This window comes from Callithrix jacchus, chromosome 9 (genome assembly GCF_049354715.1).
Source record: "Callithrix jacchus isolate 240 chromosome 9, calJac240_pri, whole genome shotgun sequence".
Lineage (NCBI taxonomy): Eukaryota > Metazoa > Chordata > Mammalia > Primates > Cebidae > Callithrix > Callithrix jacchus.
In genome coordinates, this window is record NC_133510.1 from 39,184,900 (window position 1) to 39,204,432 (window position 19,533).

At 46.1% G+C, this 19,533-nt stretch overlaps 1 protein-coding gene across 6 annotated transcripts in view; it reads right to left on the minus strand.

Moving 5' to 3' along the window:
- The window catches only part of BICD1 (BICD cargo adaptor 1), a 305,969-nt gene that overhangs the window by 79,639 nt on the left and 206,797 nt on the right, over window positions 1–19,533 (minus strand). For all 6 annotated transcript variants that reach the window (XR_013522710.1, XM_017976003.4, XM_078338934.1 and 3 more), the window contains exon 3: window positions 9,263–9,415. Coding sequence is in view for 5 of the 6 variants with exons in the window: in XM_017976003.4 (XP_017831492.1) it covers window positions 9,263–9,415 (153 nt within the window). In the remaining variant the exon portion in view is untranslated. The remainder of the gene's footprint in view (window positions 1–9,262; window positions 9,416–19,533) is intronic.

Here is a 19,533-nt window from a genome sequence, read left to right on the forward strand (position 1 = left end):
GGGTGGCAGGGATGTCTCCTCTGAGCCAACATGCCTCCTTGGGATCTTTTCCATGGCACTTATCACATGCCACCTTTTAATAAACATTTTATCTCCGCAAGTACACAGTAATCTTCTTAGAGAAAGGAAGTACTTTTTTATCCACCTCATTGCTCCTCATAGTGCGTCAGTGTTCCTTCGCGGTGTTTAAAACCCAATTCTGCTGTTCAATGTGCATTTGCTGAATAAAGAACCACAGGGAATGAAAAAACAAACTAGAAAAAGTAAAATAAAGTCATCATGCTATCAGATGCTAATAGACTATGTGCTTAGTTTCATATTTATTTTAGCATATATATTAGAACTTGAATTTTAAAACATATTTTAAGCCAAGCACAGTGGCTCACGGTTGTAATCCCAGCACTTTAGGAGGCCAAGGCAGGTGAATTGCTTGAGCCCAGGAGTTCGAGACCAGCCTGGGCAACATAACAAAACCCCATCTCTACAAAAGATAAGAAAATTAGCCAGGTGTGGTGGCGTGCACCCATAGTTCCAGCTACTTGGGAGGATGAGGTGGAAGGATCACTTGAGTCTGGGGAGGTCAAGGCTGCAGTGAGCCCTGATGGTGTCATTGATGGTGTCACTGCACTCCAACCTGGGTGGCAGAGTGAGGCCCTGCCTTGAGAAAAAAAAAAAGAAAGAAATACATTATGCACAAAAGATGCCTCTAAGCGAAAAAAGAAAAAAAAAATGTTCATTGGAATTTCAACATGTCCCTGACAGTATTACTCAGAAGAGTCAAAATTGGAGACCATTATTTATAATGTCCATTCTTTTCTTTTGAGATGGAGTCTCGCTTTGTTACCCAGGCTGGAATGCAGTGGTGCAGTCTCAGCTCACTGCAATCTCCGTCTCCTGGGTTCAAGTGATTCTCCTGCCTCAGCCTCCCGAGTAGCTGGGACGACAGGTGCATGCCACCATGCCTGGCTAATTTTTTGTATTTTTTAGTAGAGACAGAGTTTCATTGTGTTAGCCAGGATGGTCTCCATCTCCTGACCTTGTTATTTGCCCACCTTGGCCTCCCAAAGGGCTGGGATAACAGGCATGAGCTACCGCCTGGCCTGATGTCCATTATTTACAATAACTAGAAAGTGCTAATTACTCTACCATGAATATGCATTTGAATAACTATAACAAAAAATTAACAAATCTATCCATGGCATATTATCAATAACTGTCTTCTAATCAAGTAGAAATTTCTGGGTTACATATCAACTACATAAGATTATGAGTGCTTCATGAGAGGAAAATTGCACTTTTGGGAAAATAATAACTGGGCACTGTAAATAGCGTGTTACAAACACAATGGCATGGAAATGAAATATACTTTTCAAAAGTCCAAGAAGTGATTACTTGGCCTGGGACACATAATAACTTGACAGCCCCTAGCTATCAGCTACCTGCTCAAAGACATATGTGTCTGTGTTTGTATTCTGTATTCTAGTGGATTTGTATTCTGAATTCTAGTGGACTCCCCAGGCAGGTGTGAGCTCCCGTGTCCCTTCCACCAATTCAGACATCAAATGCTTTAGAGCAGAGATCACAAGTGGCGCCCACCAACTGGATGTGCTTTCTTTGGCCTGTAACACATTATAAAATTTTGGAATGGATTGCCAATATGTAGAAATCTGATGACTTCACAAACATTTAAAAACTTCTAACTTTTTTTTAAAAATCAAAAATTCAGGCAACACTGGGCCCACTTTCACAGAGGACAAAAATCACCTGTAAGTGAGCACTGGCTGTTCCTTTTGCATCTACTTTTTCTTTCGGTTTTTTGTTTGCTTGTTTGTCTGAGACTGGGTCCTTCTCTGTTGCCCAGGCTGGAGTGCAGTGGCCTGATCACAGCTCAATACAGCCTTGACCTCCCAGGTTCAATCACTCCTCCCAGCTCAGCCTCCTGGGTAGCTAGGATTACATGCACATACCCCCACACTTGGGTTTTTTCTTTTCTTTTCTTTCTTTCTTTCTTTTATAGAGACAAGGTTTTGCCATGTTGCCCAGGCTGATCTCAAACTCCTGGACTGAAACAATCCTCCCCCTTCAGCCTCCTGAATGAAGTGCTGGGATTACAGGCATAAGCCACTGCACTCGGCCTCTACTTTTTCTTTACACCTTATACTTAATGCTATCTATAAGCTATTTGTGGTCATTTGAGTTTGCTGCTCCTGCCCTGTGACTCTCTTCAACCTTTCCCACCTAGCAACACTAAAGGATCTGGCCAGCTTTCCTTTATGCTTGCTGACTGACTGCATTTCAACTGGGTTGTTACCTCAAGCAAAAGAAGCACATTTTTCACTTTATCTCTGGTAGTGAAATGAAAGGTTCATTTCATTGGAGATCATAGAAATCTCAACTGTAGGCAGGGAAACTGAGGATGAAGTGTGAAGGCAGGGAAGAATAATATTGAAGGAAGAATGCAATATTTATTCAATTGATGGCCTAGACTTCCCATAAAAGCACACTCACCATGAATTACTGCTCTGCAGGTGACCTAGGATTAAGGAGTATGGAATTCAGCAGGGCCTTTACCTGCTTATGAAAGGAGAAGCAAGGGTTGCCCTCAGTGTGCTTATGAGAACTTGGAAATTGCTTCGGACAACAGTGTGCTTCGTTGTGTCATGGTTTCTTCCAGGCCTGCTTAAATACTCTAAAGTCATCTTCCTCCTGATCCTTTCCTGTTTTTTCCCTGGACAACATGGGACACCTCTTGCCAACCTTTCCTAGTATTTCAACCAACCCTCTGACTACCCCAGATTATGTGATAAGCTTATATTTGCAGACATTACTTTAGTTTGCACTGTAGACCTGTTACGCTGTAATCTTTGTTAAACTGATGGCCTAGACCAGAGGTTGTCAAATAATAGTATGCTCTCTGGAGCAAATCCAGCCCACCACCTATTTTTGTGCATAAAGTTTTACTGGAACACACTCACATTTATTTGTTTACATATTGTCTATGGCTGCTTATACCATAGCAGAGCTGGGTGGTTGCAAGAGAGATCATATGGCCTGCAAAACCTGAAATAATTACTATCTGGCCCTTTACAGAAAAAGTTTGCTAACTCCCGCCTTGACTTGAAGATATTTGGTGTGCATTGTAGAATTTTATTTTATTTTATTTTTTTATTTTTATTTTTTGAGACGGAGTTTTGCTCTTGTTACCCAGGCTGGAGTGCAATGGCGCGATCTCGGCTCACTGTAACCTCCGCCTCCTAGGAACCTCCGCCTCCTAGGTTCAGGCAATTCTCCTGCCTCAGCCTCCTGAGTAGCTGGGGTTACAGGCACACGCCACCATGCCCAGCTAATTTTTTGTATTTTTAGTAGAGACGGGGTTTCACCATGTTGACCAGGATGGTCTCGATCTCTTGACCTCATGATCCACCCGCCTCGGCCTCCCAAAGTGCTGGGATTACAGGCATGAGCCACTGTGCCCGGTGTAGAATTTTAAATTCAGTAGTATTTATTCAATTGATGGCCTAGACTTCCCATAAGACCTGATCTCTCTTTTTTTTTTTTTTTTTTTGAGGCAGAGTCTTGCTCTGTCACCCAGGCAGGAGTGCAGTGGCACAATTATGGCTCATTGCAGCCTCAACCTCCTGGACTCGAGCCATCCTCCTGGACAAGGTCTCACTATGTTGCCCAAGCTGGTCTGAAACTCCTCAAGCGATCCTCGTGACTCAGCCTCCCAAGGTGTTGGGATTATAGGTGTGAGCCACTGCAGCCGGCCCTGATCTCTTTCTTTCTGGGCAGCTTCACTTACACCACTCACTCAAATGTGGTACAAGCTCCTGCCATTTGCCCAGCTGTTTCATGTTTCTCTGCCCGGGGAAAAGGCTGTCATCTGGAAAACTCTTATTCCTCTTTTAAGACCTACATTAAGAATCTCATCCTAACTGTGAAGTCTTTGGTGCCCACTGAGGATAACTCATCACTCCTTTTTGTGCCGTTGTTTTAAGACTGCACTATATGACTAGCGCCCAGCAAAGCAGAGGAAGCGAGAAACAAAACAGAAGGTGCTTACAAATTGGTGTTTTATATTTTAAAGACAACATCAAAGCAGTCGTCATGGGAATAATAAGTTCTTTATTAGGATCCCTCATAGCAACTTCATAGTTCAATAACTTTATTTTTAGCTGCACAGGTGTCAAGGATAGATACCATAATCCTTTCAGAGCTTAGGAACTTTAAAGATCTTAATCTATCCCTGTGTTGCCAAACCCAACATGTGGCTTTAATATATTCATTTACACAAATTGCTAGGAGTCCTTATTGGGACTAGAAGCTCTTTGAGCCAGTGACTATATCTTTTGTTTTTAAAAAGTACATGATCTCATAGACAGCTAACCCTGAAATACTGGTTAAATGTAATAAAACTGAGTTGAATACATTTCCTAGGTCTTTTATGATATTACCTTATGATATATATATATATATATATATTTCTTTTTTTTTTTTTTTTGAGACGGAGTCTAGCAGCTCTGTTGCCCAGACTGGAGAGTGCAATGGCATGATCTCAACTCACTGCAACCTCCACCTCCTGGGTTCAAGCGAGTCTCCTGGCTCAATCTCCCAAGTAGCTGGGATTACAGATGCCTGTCACCATGCCCGGCTAATTTTTGAATTTTTAGTAGAGATGAGGTTTCACCGTGTTGGCCAGGCTGGTCTCGAACCCCTGACCTCATGATCCGCCCACCTTGGCCTTCCAAAGTGCTGGGGTTACAGTCATGAGCCACTGTGCCCATCCTTACCTTATGATATTCTTACATATTACCTGACATCCAAGGAAATGTTTCCTAATAGAAGTGCGATTGAATTGTTCCTTTCTTTTCTGTTTTTTCTGAGATAGGGTCTCTATTGCTCAGGCTGGAGTACAGAAGTGTAATCATGGCTCACTGCAGCCTCAATCTCTCAGGCTCAAGCAATCCTCCCATCTCGGCCTCCCAAGTGGCTGGGACCACAGGTGTGCATCATCACACTTGTTTTTTTTTTTTTATTTTTATTTTTTGGGAGAGAGAAGGTCTCCCTGTGTTGCCCAGGCTGGTCTCAAACTTCTGGACTCAAGTGATCCTCCTCAGCCTCCCAAAGTGCTGGGATTACAGGCGTGAGCCACCGTGCCTGGCCAGTTTTTAGTTCTTTCAACAAGTATTTATTTAATGTCTACTATGGATCAAGCTCTATTGTAGGTGCTGTATGTTAATGGAAGGAGATGGAATGGAAACAAGTGAATAAATAGACCCTATACAGAAAGTTAGAGGTGTTGTTTAAACAATAATTACACTGTACTTAGAAAATAATCAATAGTTCAAAGAAAAATAATGCTTCAGAAGGGAGCATTCTTTGAACTAAGCATTTTAAAATGGTAGTAGCTTTGCTGTTCAGAGAAACATCAAACCAGGCTGAAGGACTCTACAATATACGGGGAATTTCAGTACAAACTAACATAGCCCAATTTTGTGACTGAATGCTACTCATTGTCATCTCTTTTAAAAACTCCGTGGCATTTGTACATCCAATATTGTACTTAGTACTTCATTTATTAGGGCCAGGCATGGTGGCTCATGCCTGTAAACCCAGCACTTTGGGAGGCTGGGAGGGCGGGGGGCGCGAATCACTTGACACCAGCTTGGCAAACATGGCAAAACCCTGTCTCTACTAAAAATACAAAAATTAGCTGGGCATGGTGGCACACGCCTGTAATCCCAGCTACTCAGGAGGTCGAGCCACGAGACCAGGAGGTGGAGGTTGCAGTGAGCCGAGATTGATCCACTGCACTCCAGCCTGGGCAACAGAGTAAGACCCTGTCTCTTAAAAAAACCCCAAAACCAAAAAACCTTATTGATTACAAAGAGTTTATGATAGATGCTAGCATCTGTAAATAAAGGTCAATTATGACTGGAAACAAACACCGCATTTTCTTAGCTGGGAGAGACTTGTGGCATTTCAGTTCCCCCAGTTTCAGGGAATAAACCAGAATGGTGCTCTGTGCAGAAAATAATTTTGAATGAATTAATTAGATACTTAATTGGGAAAATTAGCATATGGCATGTTGGAAATAAAAGATGTGTAAGTCCCCCCACCTTTTAAAAAATCTTCTGAGTTAACCATTGGATTCCACGTTTCAATTACTGGTAGAAAGGCATGGGGAAACTCACAACAGGAGTGACAATACAAATTCTCCCAGAAACGGCAACTGGGTTAATGAACGCTCAAGGAATACCTTGGCAGTCTTTCAAGAGTATCTAATATTGGCCTTCATTAACCTCCTGAGTCCGTCGGTCTACACATGCGGTCATGGAAGGCTCACCAGGGACACTGCTGGTCATGCTCCCGCCATGCTCTAGAGAGCAGTGAGGACTGAAGGAATCGGGAAGGAAGGGCCACTTTAAATAGCTGCACTTCAAGTAAATTTGTTTCAAATCCTCTATGTGCTTCATCAATAACCAAAAAAAGGACCACACAAAAAAATACTCTTCTTATTTAAAAAAATACTCGAGAAGCATCTTTACAAATATATTTTTCTAAGTCTGCATTTCTTCACTGTGAGTTCATTTATCCCAGTCAAATCAAGACCTGGGAGCCCCTGGAATGGCCTGCCCTCAGCACACATATGGGGATTCCGTGCTTATAGGAGAAGGAGTAAGGCAGAAACACATGCAGATATCCCAGTAGCCCTTTTTTGTTGTACTGAAACTGTCCCCCACCTGCCTTCCCCCACCACTCCAAATCTGAGGGAAGTGGCAATGATCAGAAATCAAATTTCAGCCGGGCACTATGGCTCCTGCTTGTAATCCAGGAGCTTTGGGAGGCTGAGGCAGGAGGATCACTTGAGCTCAAGAGTTCAAAACCAGCTTGGTCAACATGGTACAACCCTGTCTTTACTGAAAATACAAAAAATAGCAGGGTGTGGTGGTTCATGCCTGCAATCCCAGCTACTCGGGAGGCTGAGGCAGGAGAACTGCTTGAACCAGGAGGTGGAGGTTGCAGTGAGCTGAGATTGTGCCACTGCACTCCAGCCTGGGCAACAGAGCGACACTCTATCTAAAAAAAAAATTTTTTTTTAAATCAAATTTTAATTGTGTCACTATACGGATTTTTCTCTTCTGGATTTTTTTCTTTCCCCCTTAACCCTTATTATCTATCAAAACATTATATCTAGCGGCCAGGTGTGGCAGTTCATGCCTGTAATCCCAGCACTTTGGGAATCTGAAGTGGGCTGATCATGAGGTTAGGTGATTGAGACTATCCTGGCCAACATGGTGAAACCCCGTCTCTACTAAAATACAAAAAATTAGCCGGTGTGGCGGTGTGTGCCTGTAGTCCCAGCTACTTGGGAAGCTGAGGCAGGGGAATCGCTTGAACCCAGGCAGTGAAGGTTGCAGTGACCTGAGATCACGCCACTGCATTCTAGCTTGGAGACAGAGCAAGACTCCATCTCAAAACAACAACAACAAAAAATAACAAACAAAAAAGTTATATCTATCTATGTATCAATTATCTATCTATCTATCTATCTATCATGTCCAATAATTCAGAAATAGATACCTATTCAGGAAGGGAATAAAGTAAAAGCATACATCTGGCCTGGCTTCTAAGTTTACAGAGGACAAGAATCATGCCCTATGGATTCTTGCGTCTGTCCAGCCGAGCACAGCGCCTTGCACATAGGCTGTTGAACTGAACTGAGAGGTGACAACAGCATTTAGACAAGAATAGAGGTGTCGCTGAGGAAGCACCTTGAAAAGAACTTGAACATCCAATTCACCTTTGCTTAACTACTTGATTCAACTGTATTCATAAATAAATTCTAAAATTACAGATTCAATGATTATTATTAGCTCTGAAAACCCACAATGTGAACCAATCAGGAAAATTAAGCTATCAAAGCCCCACTACAACAACAAAAAAATATTTAAATATACAAATGTAATCTTTGTAGTCAGGTTACAGCTGAAAAAGAAAACAGGCATTTTTTTTTCTTTCTTTGTTTTCTTTTTTGTGAGATGGAGTCTCACTCTGTCACCCAGGCTAGAGTGCAGTAATGTGATATGCCTCCCGGGTTCCAGTGATTCTCCTGCCTCAGCCTCCTGAGTAACTGGAATTACAGGTGCCCACCAACATGCCTGGCTAATTTTTGCATTTTTAGTAAAAACGGGGTTTCACCATGTTGGCCAGGCTCGTCTTGAACTCCTGACCTCAGGTGATCTACTCGCTTCAGATTCCCAAAGTGCTGGGATTATAGGCGTGAGCTAACATGCTCAGCCTCTTTTTCTTATAATTTTGCTCTTCTTGATTTATACTTCATAATCCATTCCCTCTATGATTTGAGAGCAATTTACAGAAAAAATTTTAAGAGAGTGAGAGACAAATGATTGTATGTAGGGAGACCTTAAGCTCAAAGACAAGCTTACAGACCCAGGCTTTTTTTTTTTTTTTGGAGATGAAGTCTTGCTCTTTTGCCAGGCTGGAGTGCACTGTGTGATCTCAGCTCACTGCAACCTCCATCTCCTGGATTCAAGCAATTCTCCTGCCTCAGCCTCCCGAGTAGCTGGGGCTATAGGCTCATGCCAGCATGCCTGGCTAATTTTTTGTATTTTTAGTAGAGACAAGGGTTACACCATGGCTAGGATGGTCTCGATCTCATGGCCTCATGATCCGCCCACCTTGGCCTCCCAAAGCGCCGGGATTACAGGCATGAGCCACTGCACCTGGCCACTTTTTTTTCTTTTTGCGATAGAGTCTTATGCTGTCACCCAGGCTGGAGTGCAGTAGCTTGATCTGGGCTCACTGCTACCTACAGCTCCCGGGTTCAAGCAATTCTCCTGCCTCAGCCTCCCAAGTAGCTGGGATTACAGGCATACACCATCACACCTGGCTAAGACCTCGGCTTTTAATGAGAAGTAGTCAGGTTAAATTTGTTACGATACATTTGACTTATGAAATAAATAAGCGCAAAGCTAAAATAAAAACTAAAATTCTTTTTCTTATTTAATAATGCTTTACTGTACACTATACTACTTACGGGTGTACTTTTTCTTTCTATATTTTAGCTAAAATAGGAGGGTTGGGACATTTCAGTACATAAATATTATAGAGAGAAGATTAAAGACTAACAACAAATTTGGACAAGCTCCTTCCTGAGAAATAAAGAGGAGATTTAACCCTAGTGGTCAGAAGATGTAGATTGTCTTCAGTATAACTCAAAAAATTTCTTAAGCCTCACCTGGTTCTGCTTCAATGTGGACACTAGTTTCTGCAGTGTGATATTTTCTTCTTCCAATTCAGTATAGTCCTGAAGGAGTCGGGCCTCCCGGAACTTATATTCTCGGATTTCATCCTTCATCCGAATTCTCTGTAGCTCCACCATCTCATTGCTCTGAAACCACACAGGAAACAATCAATACATTACTCTCTTATTGTAGATTTTACAAAGTGTAAAGTCCTGGTAGTTAAAAATAATAATAAAAACACCTCATGGGTGTAAATTGGTACTGCCTTTTTTTCAATGGCAATTTCATGATATCTGTCAACAACTTAAAAGCACATACATATGACCCAGCAATTCAACATCGAAAAATCATTCTTGAATCTGTTTTCATAGAAGTAAATAAAAAGAGAAATAAATCCATATATACTTACATAAAGAATTGGAAATAGTCTAAATATTCGCTATTTGGAGAACACATTATCATGCATCCATTGAATGGAACATTATAAAATTATTTTGAAAAATAAGAAAGGCTGGGCACAGTGGCTCACGCCTGTAATCCCAGCACTTTGACAGGCCAAGGCAAGTGGATCACCTGACATCAGGAGTTGGAGATCAACCTGGCCAACATGGTGAAACCTTGTCTCTACTAAAAAATAAAAATAAAAATAAATTAATCAGGCATGGTGGCGGGCACCCATAATCCTAGCTACTCAGGAGGCTGAGGCAGGAAAATTGCTTGAACCTGGGAGTCAGAGGTTGCAGTGAGCCGAGATCACACCACTGCACTCCATCCAGCCTGGGCGACAGAGCAAGATTCCATCTCAAAGGAGAAAAAAAGAATAAGGAGAAACTTTATTGTACTAAAACGAAAATGTAGTCATAATATATTATTAAATGTAAAAAGCAAGTTATAGATTAGTATGCATATTAGGATCCCAGGTGTGTTGGAAATACAGGGGACACACACATACACATGCACACTTGTAATCCCAGCTACTCGGGAAGCTGAGACAGGAGAATTGCTTGAACCCAGAAGGTGGAGGTTGCAGTGAGCCAAGATCATGCTACTGCATTCCAACCTGGGCGACAGAGTAAGACTCTGTCTCAAAAAAAAATAAAAATAAAAAACACTTTGTAAGAATATCCAGAAGAGACTATTACTTTGATTTTATATCCTTCTGGATCATTTCAATTTTTTTTTTTAACAACAAGCTTGTATTATCAGGTCTTAAGTGCAAAGTTACAGGATAGAAATAAATCAATTAAGTAAAATATTTAACTTTTTCCATAAACTTATGTGACAACTATAAGCTATGTTTTAGTTCAAAATGTATAGTGACCACATAATAGATATAAACATTTATACATGTAACATATTCATAGTCATGGAAAGAAGGGATATAAAACTTTTCTTTCAATTAAGGTTTAATTAGATTTGTTTCCTATTCAAATAAAGAGAAATATGGAAAAAAGTGCCACAGAAACCAGAAACCACATTTTCCTATGTAATACCTAGATATCCATGTGGGAAAAAAAAAACAGTCATGATGCATTCGGACTTCGCACCATAATCTGCAGAGTCTTGATATACTGGTAGGTAGGACAATGAATAGAAACTGCTACTTGCAACATGGATGAATCTAGTAATATACTGACTGAAATAAGCCAGATGCAAAGACTACATACAGTGTGATTCTGTGCGCAAAGTTCAAAAACATGCTCTGTAAGTTCAATTGTCTCCCAAAAAAGACACAGTGAAGTCCTAACTCCCAGGGTCTTTATAAACATAAAAATTAAAATGAAGTCATTAGAACAGGCCCAATCTGATAGGACTGGTGTCTTTATAAAAAGAGGAAATTCAGCCACACAGAAACCGACACACACCTCCGCATGTGGGGTGGAGACTATGCGAAGAAACGCAGGGAAAAGATGGCCACGTGACCGTGGAGGCGAAGGCTGAAGTGATCCATCTACCAGCCAGGGAACACTGAGGATTGCCAGCAAACACCAGAAGCCAGAAAAGGGCAAGGAAGGGTCCTTCCCTAGAGCTGCCAGAGGGAGAGAGCCCTGCCGACACCATGATGTCTGACTTCTGGCCTCCAGAACTGTGAGACAATAAATTTCTGTTTTAAAGCCACCCAGTTTGTAGTACTTTGTTACAGGAGCCCTAAGAAAAAGAATACATGTGCAAAGCTAATCCATGGTGACAGAAGTAAATGCACTCTTATATTTGCAGGAGGGTAGGGTGACATCTGCAAGCACTAGAAACATTTTAAAGGTCTCTATCACAACAGACGGCCAGCTCTAGGAGAAGACCTGATTTTCCTATGTATGCTTTCAAATGTCTCTCATCTTGCTCCACATTCTACAGATTTTTTTTTTGTAAGACTTGGTAAGTCTCTATTACCCAAACTACAGTGTGGTGGCATGATCATGGCTCACTGCAGCCTTGACCTCCCAGGTTCAAGCAATTCTCTCACCTCAGCCTCCTAAGTAGCTGGGACTAGAGGTGTACACACCATCACACCTGGCTAATTTTTGTATTTTTTGTAGAAATGTTTCACCACGTTGCCCAGGCTGGTCTCAAATTCCTGAGAGGGATCCCTCTGCCTTGGCCCCCAAAAGCTGGGATTACAGGTGTGAGCCACTGTGCCCAGACTTCCACCAAAAGAAAAAAAATTGTAGAGGCAGGGTCTTGCTCTGTTGCCAAGGTGGGAGTCTGGTGCCTTAATCACAGCTCACTGTAGCCTTGACCTCCCAGACTGTTTTTTTTTTCCCGGGGTTTGAGGAGGGGAACAGAGTCTCGCTCTGTCGGCCAGGTTGGAGTGCAGTGGCATAATCTTGGCTCACCACAACCTCTGCCTCCCAGGTTTAAGTGATTCTCCTGCCTCAGCCTCCCAAGTAGCTGGGATTAGAGGCGTGCGCCACCATGCCCAGCTAATTTTTGTATTTTTAGTAGAGTCTGGGTTTCACTATGTTGACCAGGTTGGTCTCAAACTCCTGACCTTGTGATCTGCCCGTCTTGGCCTCCCAACATGCTGGGATTACAGGCATGAGCCGCTGCGCCTGGCTGACCTCCCAGACTTAAGTGATGCTCCCATTTCAGTCTCCTGAGTGGCTTGGACTATAGGTGCACACCACCACACCTAGCTAATTTTTAAATTTGTTGTAGAGATGGAGTCTTACCATGTTACCCAAGCTGGTCTTGAATCTGCAGGCTCAAGCAATCCTGTCATGGCCTCCCAAAGTGCTGGTATTATAAGTGTGAGCCACCACACCCGGCTCATATTCTACACATGTTAACAATAACTCCTTTTGCCTTAGTTTTCAGAGGCCTGTTCAGTTCCCTGTTTGAACATGGTGAATGTTTGGAAGACTCTGCCCCTACCGTGAAAGCTCTCTTTCCCTCCCCCACAAAGAGGCTCCCTTATCTCTCACTCTACATACCGCCCTAGCCTTCCCGCCGCCGCGGCCACCTCTCACTCGGCTTCTGCCTCATCAGCACTCCCCAGCTTCCCGCCGCCCGGCTTCTGCCTCATCGGCACTCCCCAGCTTCCCGCCGTCCGGCTTCCCGCCGCCCGGCTTCCCGCCGCCCAGCGGTTCAAACTGACCAACCGTTGCCCACCACCTCAGCTCTTTCAGCTTCCCCACTCCCTCATCCCTTCAGCCCCCTATAAAACAACCCTGCTCCTCTGAGCGGCGCGGCCATTTTCTTCTCCTTCCTGGCTGGTCCGCCCGGAGGCTCTTTCCTCTCAATAAAGCCTGAACTTAAGGACTTTCTTCTAACCTGCTGTCCGGTTTTTTCCAAATGAGCTCAGTCCTCCCGCAGAGGGTAGGTCGGACAGTGGTGCCGAAACCCGGGAGGGAGGGGCCGTTGGCCCGGCCACGGCCCCCCTCCCGACCTACCCAACACTGGCCCTGCCACCTCCACGCTCCGATTAAGGTAAGCCAAGTTTTTTTTTGCTTTACCCACCCCTTCCCGTCTCCTCCTCCTACGGCATGGTGCAGTTGCCTCCCTCCGGCGTTCCGCACGGACTCCTCGCCTAGTCTCGGCTGAGCCGAGGAAGTCCTCCGTTCCGGCTCCAGGAGCCTTCCGAGGGGTAGCTGCCAGACGGGGGACGCCCCTCTGACCGCTTCCCTAACCGTACTTAACTGTACTCCGGGGAATTTGCAATGAAAGGGGACGCCTTTTCTTTGCATCTGCCCATCTGCGCTGGAGGGTCTGTAGCTGTGCCTGCCATGGGAAATTCAGAGTCCAAAATACCTCCCAGCACCCCCCTTGGGTGCTTGCTGCGAAATTTTACCAAATTGGGATACTCCCAAACCCTCAGAAAGAAAAAGCTTGTCTTCCTGTCCCAGGTGGCTTGGCCCCAATACAAACTCAGTAACCAGTCACATTGGCCCCCGACTGGCACTTTCGATTTCAACACCCTCCGAGATCTCGACAATTTTTGTCGCCGCATGGGCAAGGACAATGAAATTCCTTACGTTCAGGCTTTTTGGGACCTCTGTACCCACCCCGACCTATGTTCTTCCTGCTCCACCTACCAAATCCTCTTAGCTCGTACCCCTCGTAAATCTTCCTCCACTACCTCTCCCCCTCCCTACTCCTCACCGGAGGATCTGCCTGAACATCTGTCCCCTCCTACCAATCTCAGCAACCAGTCGCCATCAACAGCACGCTCTCCCCCCACTCCCTCTGCACCTCCTACCTCAGAAGCCATGCCTTGCTCTTCCTCTACTCCCTCCGAGCCCCCTCCCTCAGAGGCCGCACCTCCTCTTGCCTCTCCGGTAGCAGCCCACACCCGCTCTCACCAATCAGCTATCCTAGCCCCACTCCGAGAAGTAGTGGGCGCTGAAGGCTTAGTCAGGGTCCATGTTCCTTTCTCACTCCAAGACCTGTCCCAAACTGAGAAATGTTTAGGATCCTTCTCAGCCGACCCATCCACCTATATTAAGGAATTCCAATACCTCACTCAAGCATACAGCCTCACTTGGCATGATATCCGCATTATCTGTACCTCCACCCTCACAGTAGAGGAGCATGAGCGCATCCTAGCGGCAGCTAGAAACCAAGCAGATAAAGACCATGCCATAGATAACCAGATCCCCTTAGGCCCCGAAGCAATCCCAGGTGAAGACCCCCAATGGGACTATCAGGCTAATCGAGGGTCTGACATACCCAAGAGGGACCGCATGATTAGATACCTCCTCAGGGGAATGGATGCTGTATCTAACAAAGTTGTAAACTATGATAAACTGAGAGAAATCACCCAACTACCCGATGAGAATCCCGCCCTCTTTCTCACCCGCTTGCAAGAAGCCCTAGTCTGGTACACTCGGTTAGATCCAGCCTCCCAAAACGGGGCCACTGTATTAGCCTCCCACTTTATCTCCCAATCAGCACCCGACATAAGAAAGAAACTAAAGAAAGCAGAAGAGGGGCCAGAGACTCCCATCCAAGACCTGGTAAAAATGGCCTTTAAAGTATTCAATGCCAGGGAAGATGTGGCTGAGGCTGCCCACCAAACTCACATGAAGCAGAAGGCTGCCCTCCAGACCCAAGCCCTAGTGGCGGCCCTAAGGCCGGCAGGGAACCAGAAGCCCAAGGCCGAAACCCATGCCCCTCCGGGGGCATGTTTCAAATGTGGAAAGGAAGGACACTGGTCCCAGGCCTGTCTACAACTACAGCCACCAACTAAGCCTTGCCCTATCTGTCAGCTCCTGGGACACTGGAAGTCAGACTGCCCCAGCTTCCCCAGGGTGCCGGTTCCTCAAAACAGACACACTGGCGTTACGCAGCTGGCGGTCACCCTCGGTAGGGAGGAGCCTGCTTGCCAGGAACCGACCTCTGAGGGAGCTCCATTCCCCAGTCTACTAGGGCTGCTAGACGACTAGCAGGGCCCTGGCTTTCCGACTCCGGTTACCCTCACCGAGCCAAGGGTCACTCTTCAGGTAGCGGGTAAAAGTGTCTCCTTCTTGCTGGACACGGGGGCTACCTACTCTGCACTTCCTTCCTATTCTGGCCGTCTCACCCCTTCCCAGGTCTCGGTCATGGGAATCGACGGGACCCTGAGTATCCCCTACCAAACCCCACCACTCATGTGCTCATATAACTCCACTCCATTTACCCACTCTTTTTTAGTAATCCCCACCTGCCCAGTACCCCTCCTAGGACGAGACATCCTTTCAAAGTTAAAGGCCGTCATAACCTTCCCCACCGCCAGCCCACATAGCCTCTTTCTCCTAGCCCTCACCTCAGATACCGAACCCCAAAAAGCCCTATCCGAACTCCTCCCCGGAGTCCACCCTCAGGTCTGGGACATTAACAACCCATCTGTAGCTACCCACCACCAGCCAGTTCAGGTCCGCCTTAAAGACTCCTCACCTCGTTTTCTCTCCCGCCCTCAATTTCCCATCTCTAAAGCCCACCGTATGGGTATCAGACCCATCATAGAGAAACTAAAAGGTCAAGGCCTCCTAATCCCCATTAACTCCCCATGTAATACCCCCATCCTCCCAGTACGAAAACCCTCAGGACAATATAGACTGGTCCAGGACTTGCGCTTAGTCAATGAAGCTGTAATTCCCATACATCCAGTTGTCCCCAACCCATACACCATTCTCTCTAACATTCCCCCAGGGACCACCTGTTTCTCAGTCTTAGACCTAAAGGATGCCTTCTTCACTATACCTCTACACCCCAACTCCTACTTTATCTTTGCCTTCACTTGGGATGATCCCCTTACGAACATGTCCCAACAACTGGGCTGGACAGTCCTTCCACAGGGCTTCCAAGACAGCTCACACCTATTCGGCCAGGCACTCGCCACTGACCTACTCCACTGCAACCTCAAGCCCTCTCACCTTCTCCAGTACGTAGATGACCTTCTTATCTGCTCTCCCACCTGCCAGGAGTGTATCCAGGCCACCACCGCCCTACTCAATTTCCTAGGAGATAAGGGATACCGGGTGTCACCAACTAAAGCACAAATAGCCTCACCCACCGTCACCTACCTATGTATACAGCTCCCGCCTGGGCGACGGTCCATCACAATCGACCGACTACAAGCCTTAAAGGCGCTCCAGGCCCCTGAGTCAGCGAAAGAAATCCTCTCCTTCCTAGGACTAGTAGGGTTTTTTCGCCACTGGGTACCTAATTATGCTTTGCTAGCCAAACCCCTATACCATGCTGCTGCAGAAGCCCCCGAGGGACCACTCTCCTCACCAGGTTCTGTCAACCGGTCAAGTCACTGCTTAACGCCCTATGTACCTCCACCAGCCTAGCCCTGCCTAATCCCAACTTACCCTTCCAATTATATACAGACGAGAAACAACATACAGCTGTAGGAGTGCTAGTCCAACCAGTAGGAAAGACCCTTCTGCCCATAGCCTACCTGTCTAGACAACTTGACCCAACTGAGCAAGGATGGCAGCCGTGTCTTAGAGCTCTAGCTGCCGCCGTCACCCTAACCACAGAAGCTCTTAAGATCAATCTACAACTCCCACTCCAAGTCTTTTCTCCACACAGGTTGACCGAGCTGCTCAGTCAACACTCCCTGCCCCACCTCGGGCCCTCCCGTATCCAACTGCTTCACCTACTGTTTATTGAGAACCCCAACATCACTCTCTCCCACTGCTCCTCGTTAAACCCGGCTACCCTCCTCCCTTGCCCTCCGTACGCCAGCCCCCTACATTCCTATACTGAAATCCTCAAATTAGCCCAGTCCCCTCGCCCTGACTTGCTTCCTCAACCCTTGCCATCTGCCTCCATCACCCTATTCGTTGATGGCAGCTCTATACCCCATCCCACCCGGCCACGGAGAGCAGCCTATGCTATAGTAACTCACTCTGAAATTATAGAAACCCGCCCCCTTCCTCTTGGGACCACTTCACAACAGGCTGAACTAGTCGCCCTTACTCAGGCCCTATCCTGGTCCCAGAACAAAGAAGTAAATATATACACTGACTCCAAGTACGCCTTCCTCATAGCTCACTCACACTGCATGATCTGGAAAGAACGAGGCTTCCTCACCACTAAGGGCACACCCGTTCTCAATGGAAAACTCATTGCTGCCCTTATCCAGGCCGTTCAACTCCCTAGCAAGGTGGCCATCGTCCACTGTAAAGGGCATCAGTCCCTGAACTCACCCGTAGCCACGGGGAATGCCTTTGCAGACAGGGTAGCTAAAGACACAGCAAGAAACCATCCGCCACCCACCTCCACTCTCTGTTTCTTGTCCAAATCATATAGCCCTCAATACTCTGCCTCAGAACTTCAGATTCTCCAGTCTACCTCCGGGGTACGGTTCAAGGATGACTGGGCCTTCACGCATAACCTCCTCATCCTCCCCGAAAAGCAAAGGTACCAAATAATCCAAGACATCCACAATTCGCTCCACATTGGACCTAAAGCCCTATACCAGTTCCTCAACCCACTTTTTCACCCCCACCACCTCCTCAGTACCATACAGGAAGTCCAGTCCTCCTGTACTGTCTGCGCAAAAACTAATTCCCAGGGTTCCTGTCATCCTCGGTGCCAGCTTCATCAGCTACGCGGGTTCCTACCTGGCCAAGACTGGCAAATTGATTTTACCCATATGCCAAAGCACAAACAGTACCAGTATCTGCTAACCATTGTTGACACTTTTTCAGGCTGGATTGAAGCTTACCCCACAGCCTCTGAGTCTGCCGGGACAGTGGCCACTCATCTCATTCAAGACATCATCCCACGCTTTGGACTCCCGGCCACCATACAGTCAGACAACGGCCCAGCCTTTATCTCCAAAGTCACTAATGCTGTTTCTACCTCTCTAGGAATTCAGTGGAAGCTACACGCCACCTACCATCCTCAGTCCTCTGGTAAGGTGGAATGGGCCAATGGCCTAATAAAGGAGCATCTGACCAAGCTCATGCTTGAGGTCCGCCAATCCTGGGTAACCTTGCTTCCTATCGCCCTCACCAGGTTGAGAGCAAGCCCCCAGGGCCCATCACAGCTTAGCCTGTTTGAGCTGCTGTACGGTCGCCCCTTCCTACTTTCAACTCCCCCACCGCCAGAAACCACTCCTCTAGACAGCTACCTCCCCTACTTTACTCTCCTTTGCAACCTACTCCGAGAGCACACCAACGCTTCTCTTCCCCAACCCACCCAGCCATCCGAAAATACGCAAAAAGTCTCCCCCGGAGATTTAATTCTTATTAAATCCCTCTCACCAAAGCCCCTCGCCCCCAAGTGGGAGGGACCATATACCGTCATCCTCACTACTCCATCAGCCATAAAAGTCGCTGAAGTCCCATCTTGGGTTCACCTGTCTCAGGTAAAAAAGGCCTCTCATGGACCCTCCTTATGCTGGAAGGCTGTTCCTACTGGCCCTCTATCTATCAAATTTACTAAGGCCTAACAGTCCCACTCCTTACGTTTGGAGATTCTACCTGACTGAAAACTACACAAAAACCACCTTCATCTGTAATACCCCCCCATACAGCCACAACCATCTTCTTACAACTTCCGACTGCCCTGCAGCCGGATGCAACAGTGCCATATATCTGAACTTCACCAAATTCTGCAATGTCCATACTAAACCTCTCATGTGCTTCAACCATGACCAACCATCAGGAGCATGCAATGATACTCCTTGGCGCTCCTGCATGGGATGTACTTGGATGGGCTGTCGACTACATTTAGCTATCGAGTCCACAGTACCTGCTCAATCTCAGCTCAAAATCATCCCAGACGTAGATGAAGAAGGAAACACCATTATCGGTTCTACACGGTACTCTCTTCTCATACCTGACCCCTGGGATAACAGGTGGAAAAGCCCCCAGAAAGCTGCCGTGTATGACCACATAGATACCAAATATCCCTCTTCCCATCTGTACATCTGGCGGGCATACGTACGTACAGCCCACCAAATCCACTCCCCTATTAACCAACAAGAACAATCTCTAAACACCCAACTGCGACCACACTCGTCTCCCTTTTCCTGGCTAACCTTCCTCAAAGAAGGAATCAAATTAGCTAACGTCTCAGGATTGACCGACCTAACCTCATGCCTCATGTGTGCCTCTTTGGGTCAGACCCCTTTTGTGGCAGTTCCCTTTCCTATCCCTCTCAATTCTTCACCCACAACCTCTCCCTTCTCCCCCATCAGGGAGGTGAATCTCTATACTCCACCTGACTTCACGCAGCTACCAATATGCTATTCCCTAGGCCGAAACTTCCCTAGCTGTAACAGAACCATACTAGTAACCACTAATATAAGAGCCCCACGAGGAACGTTTTT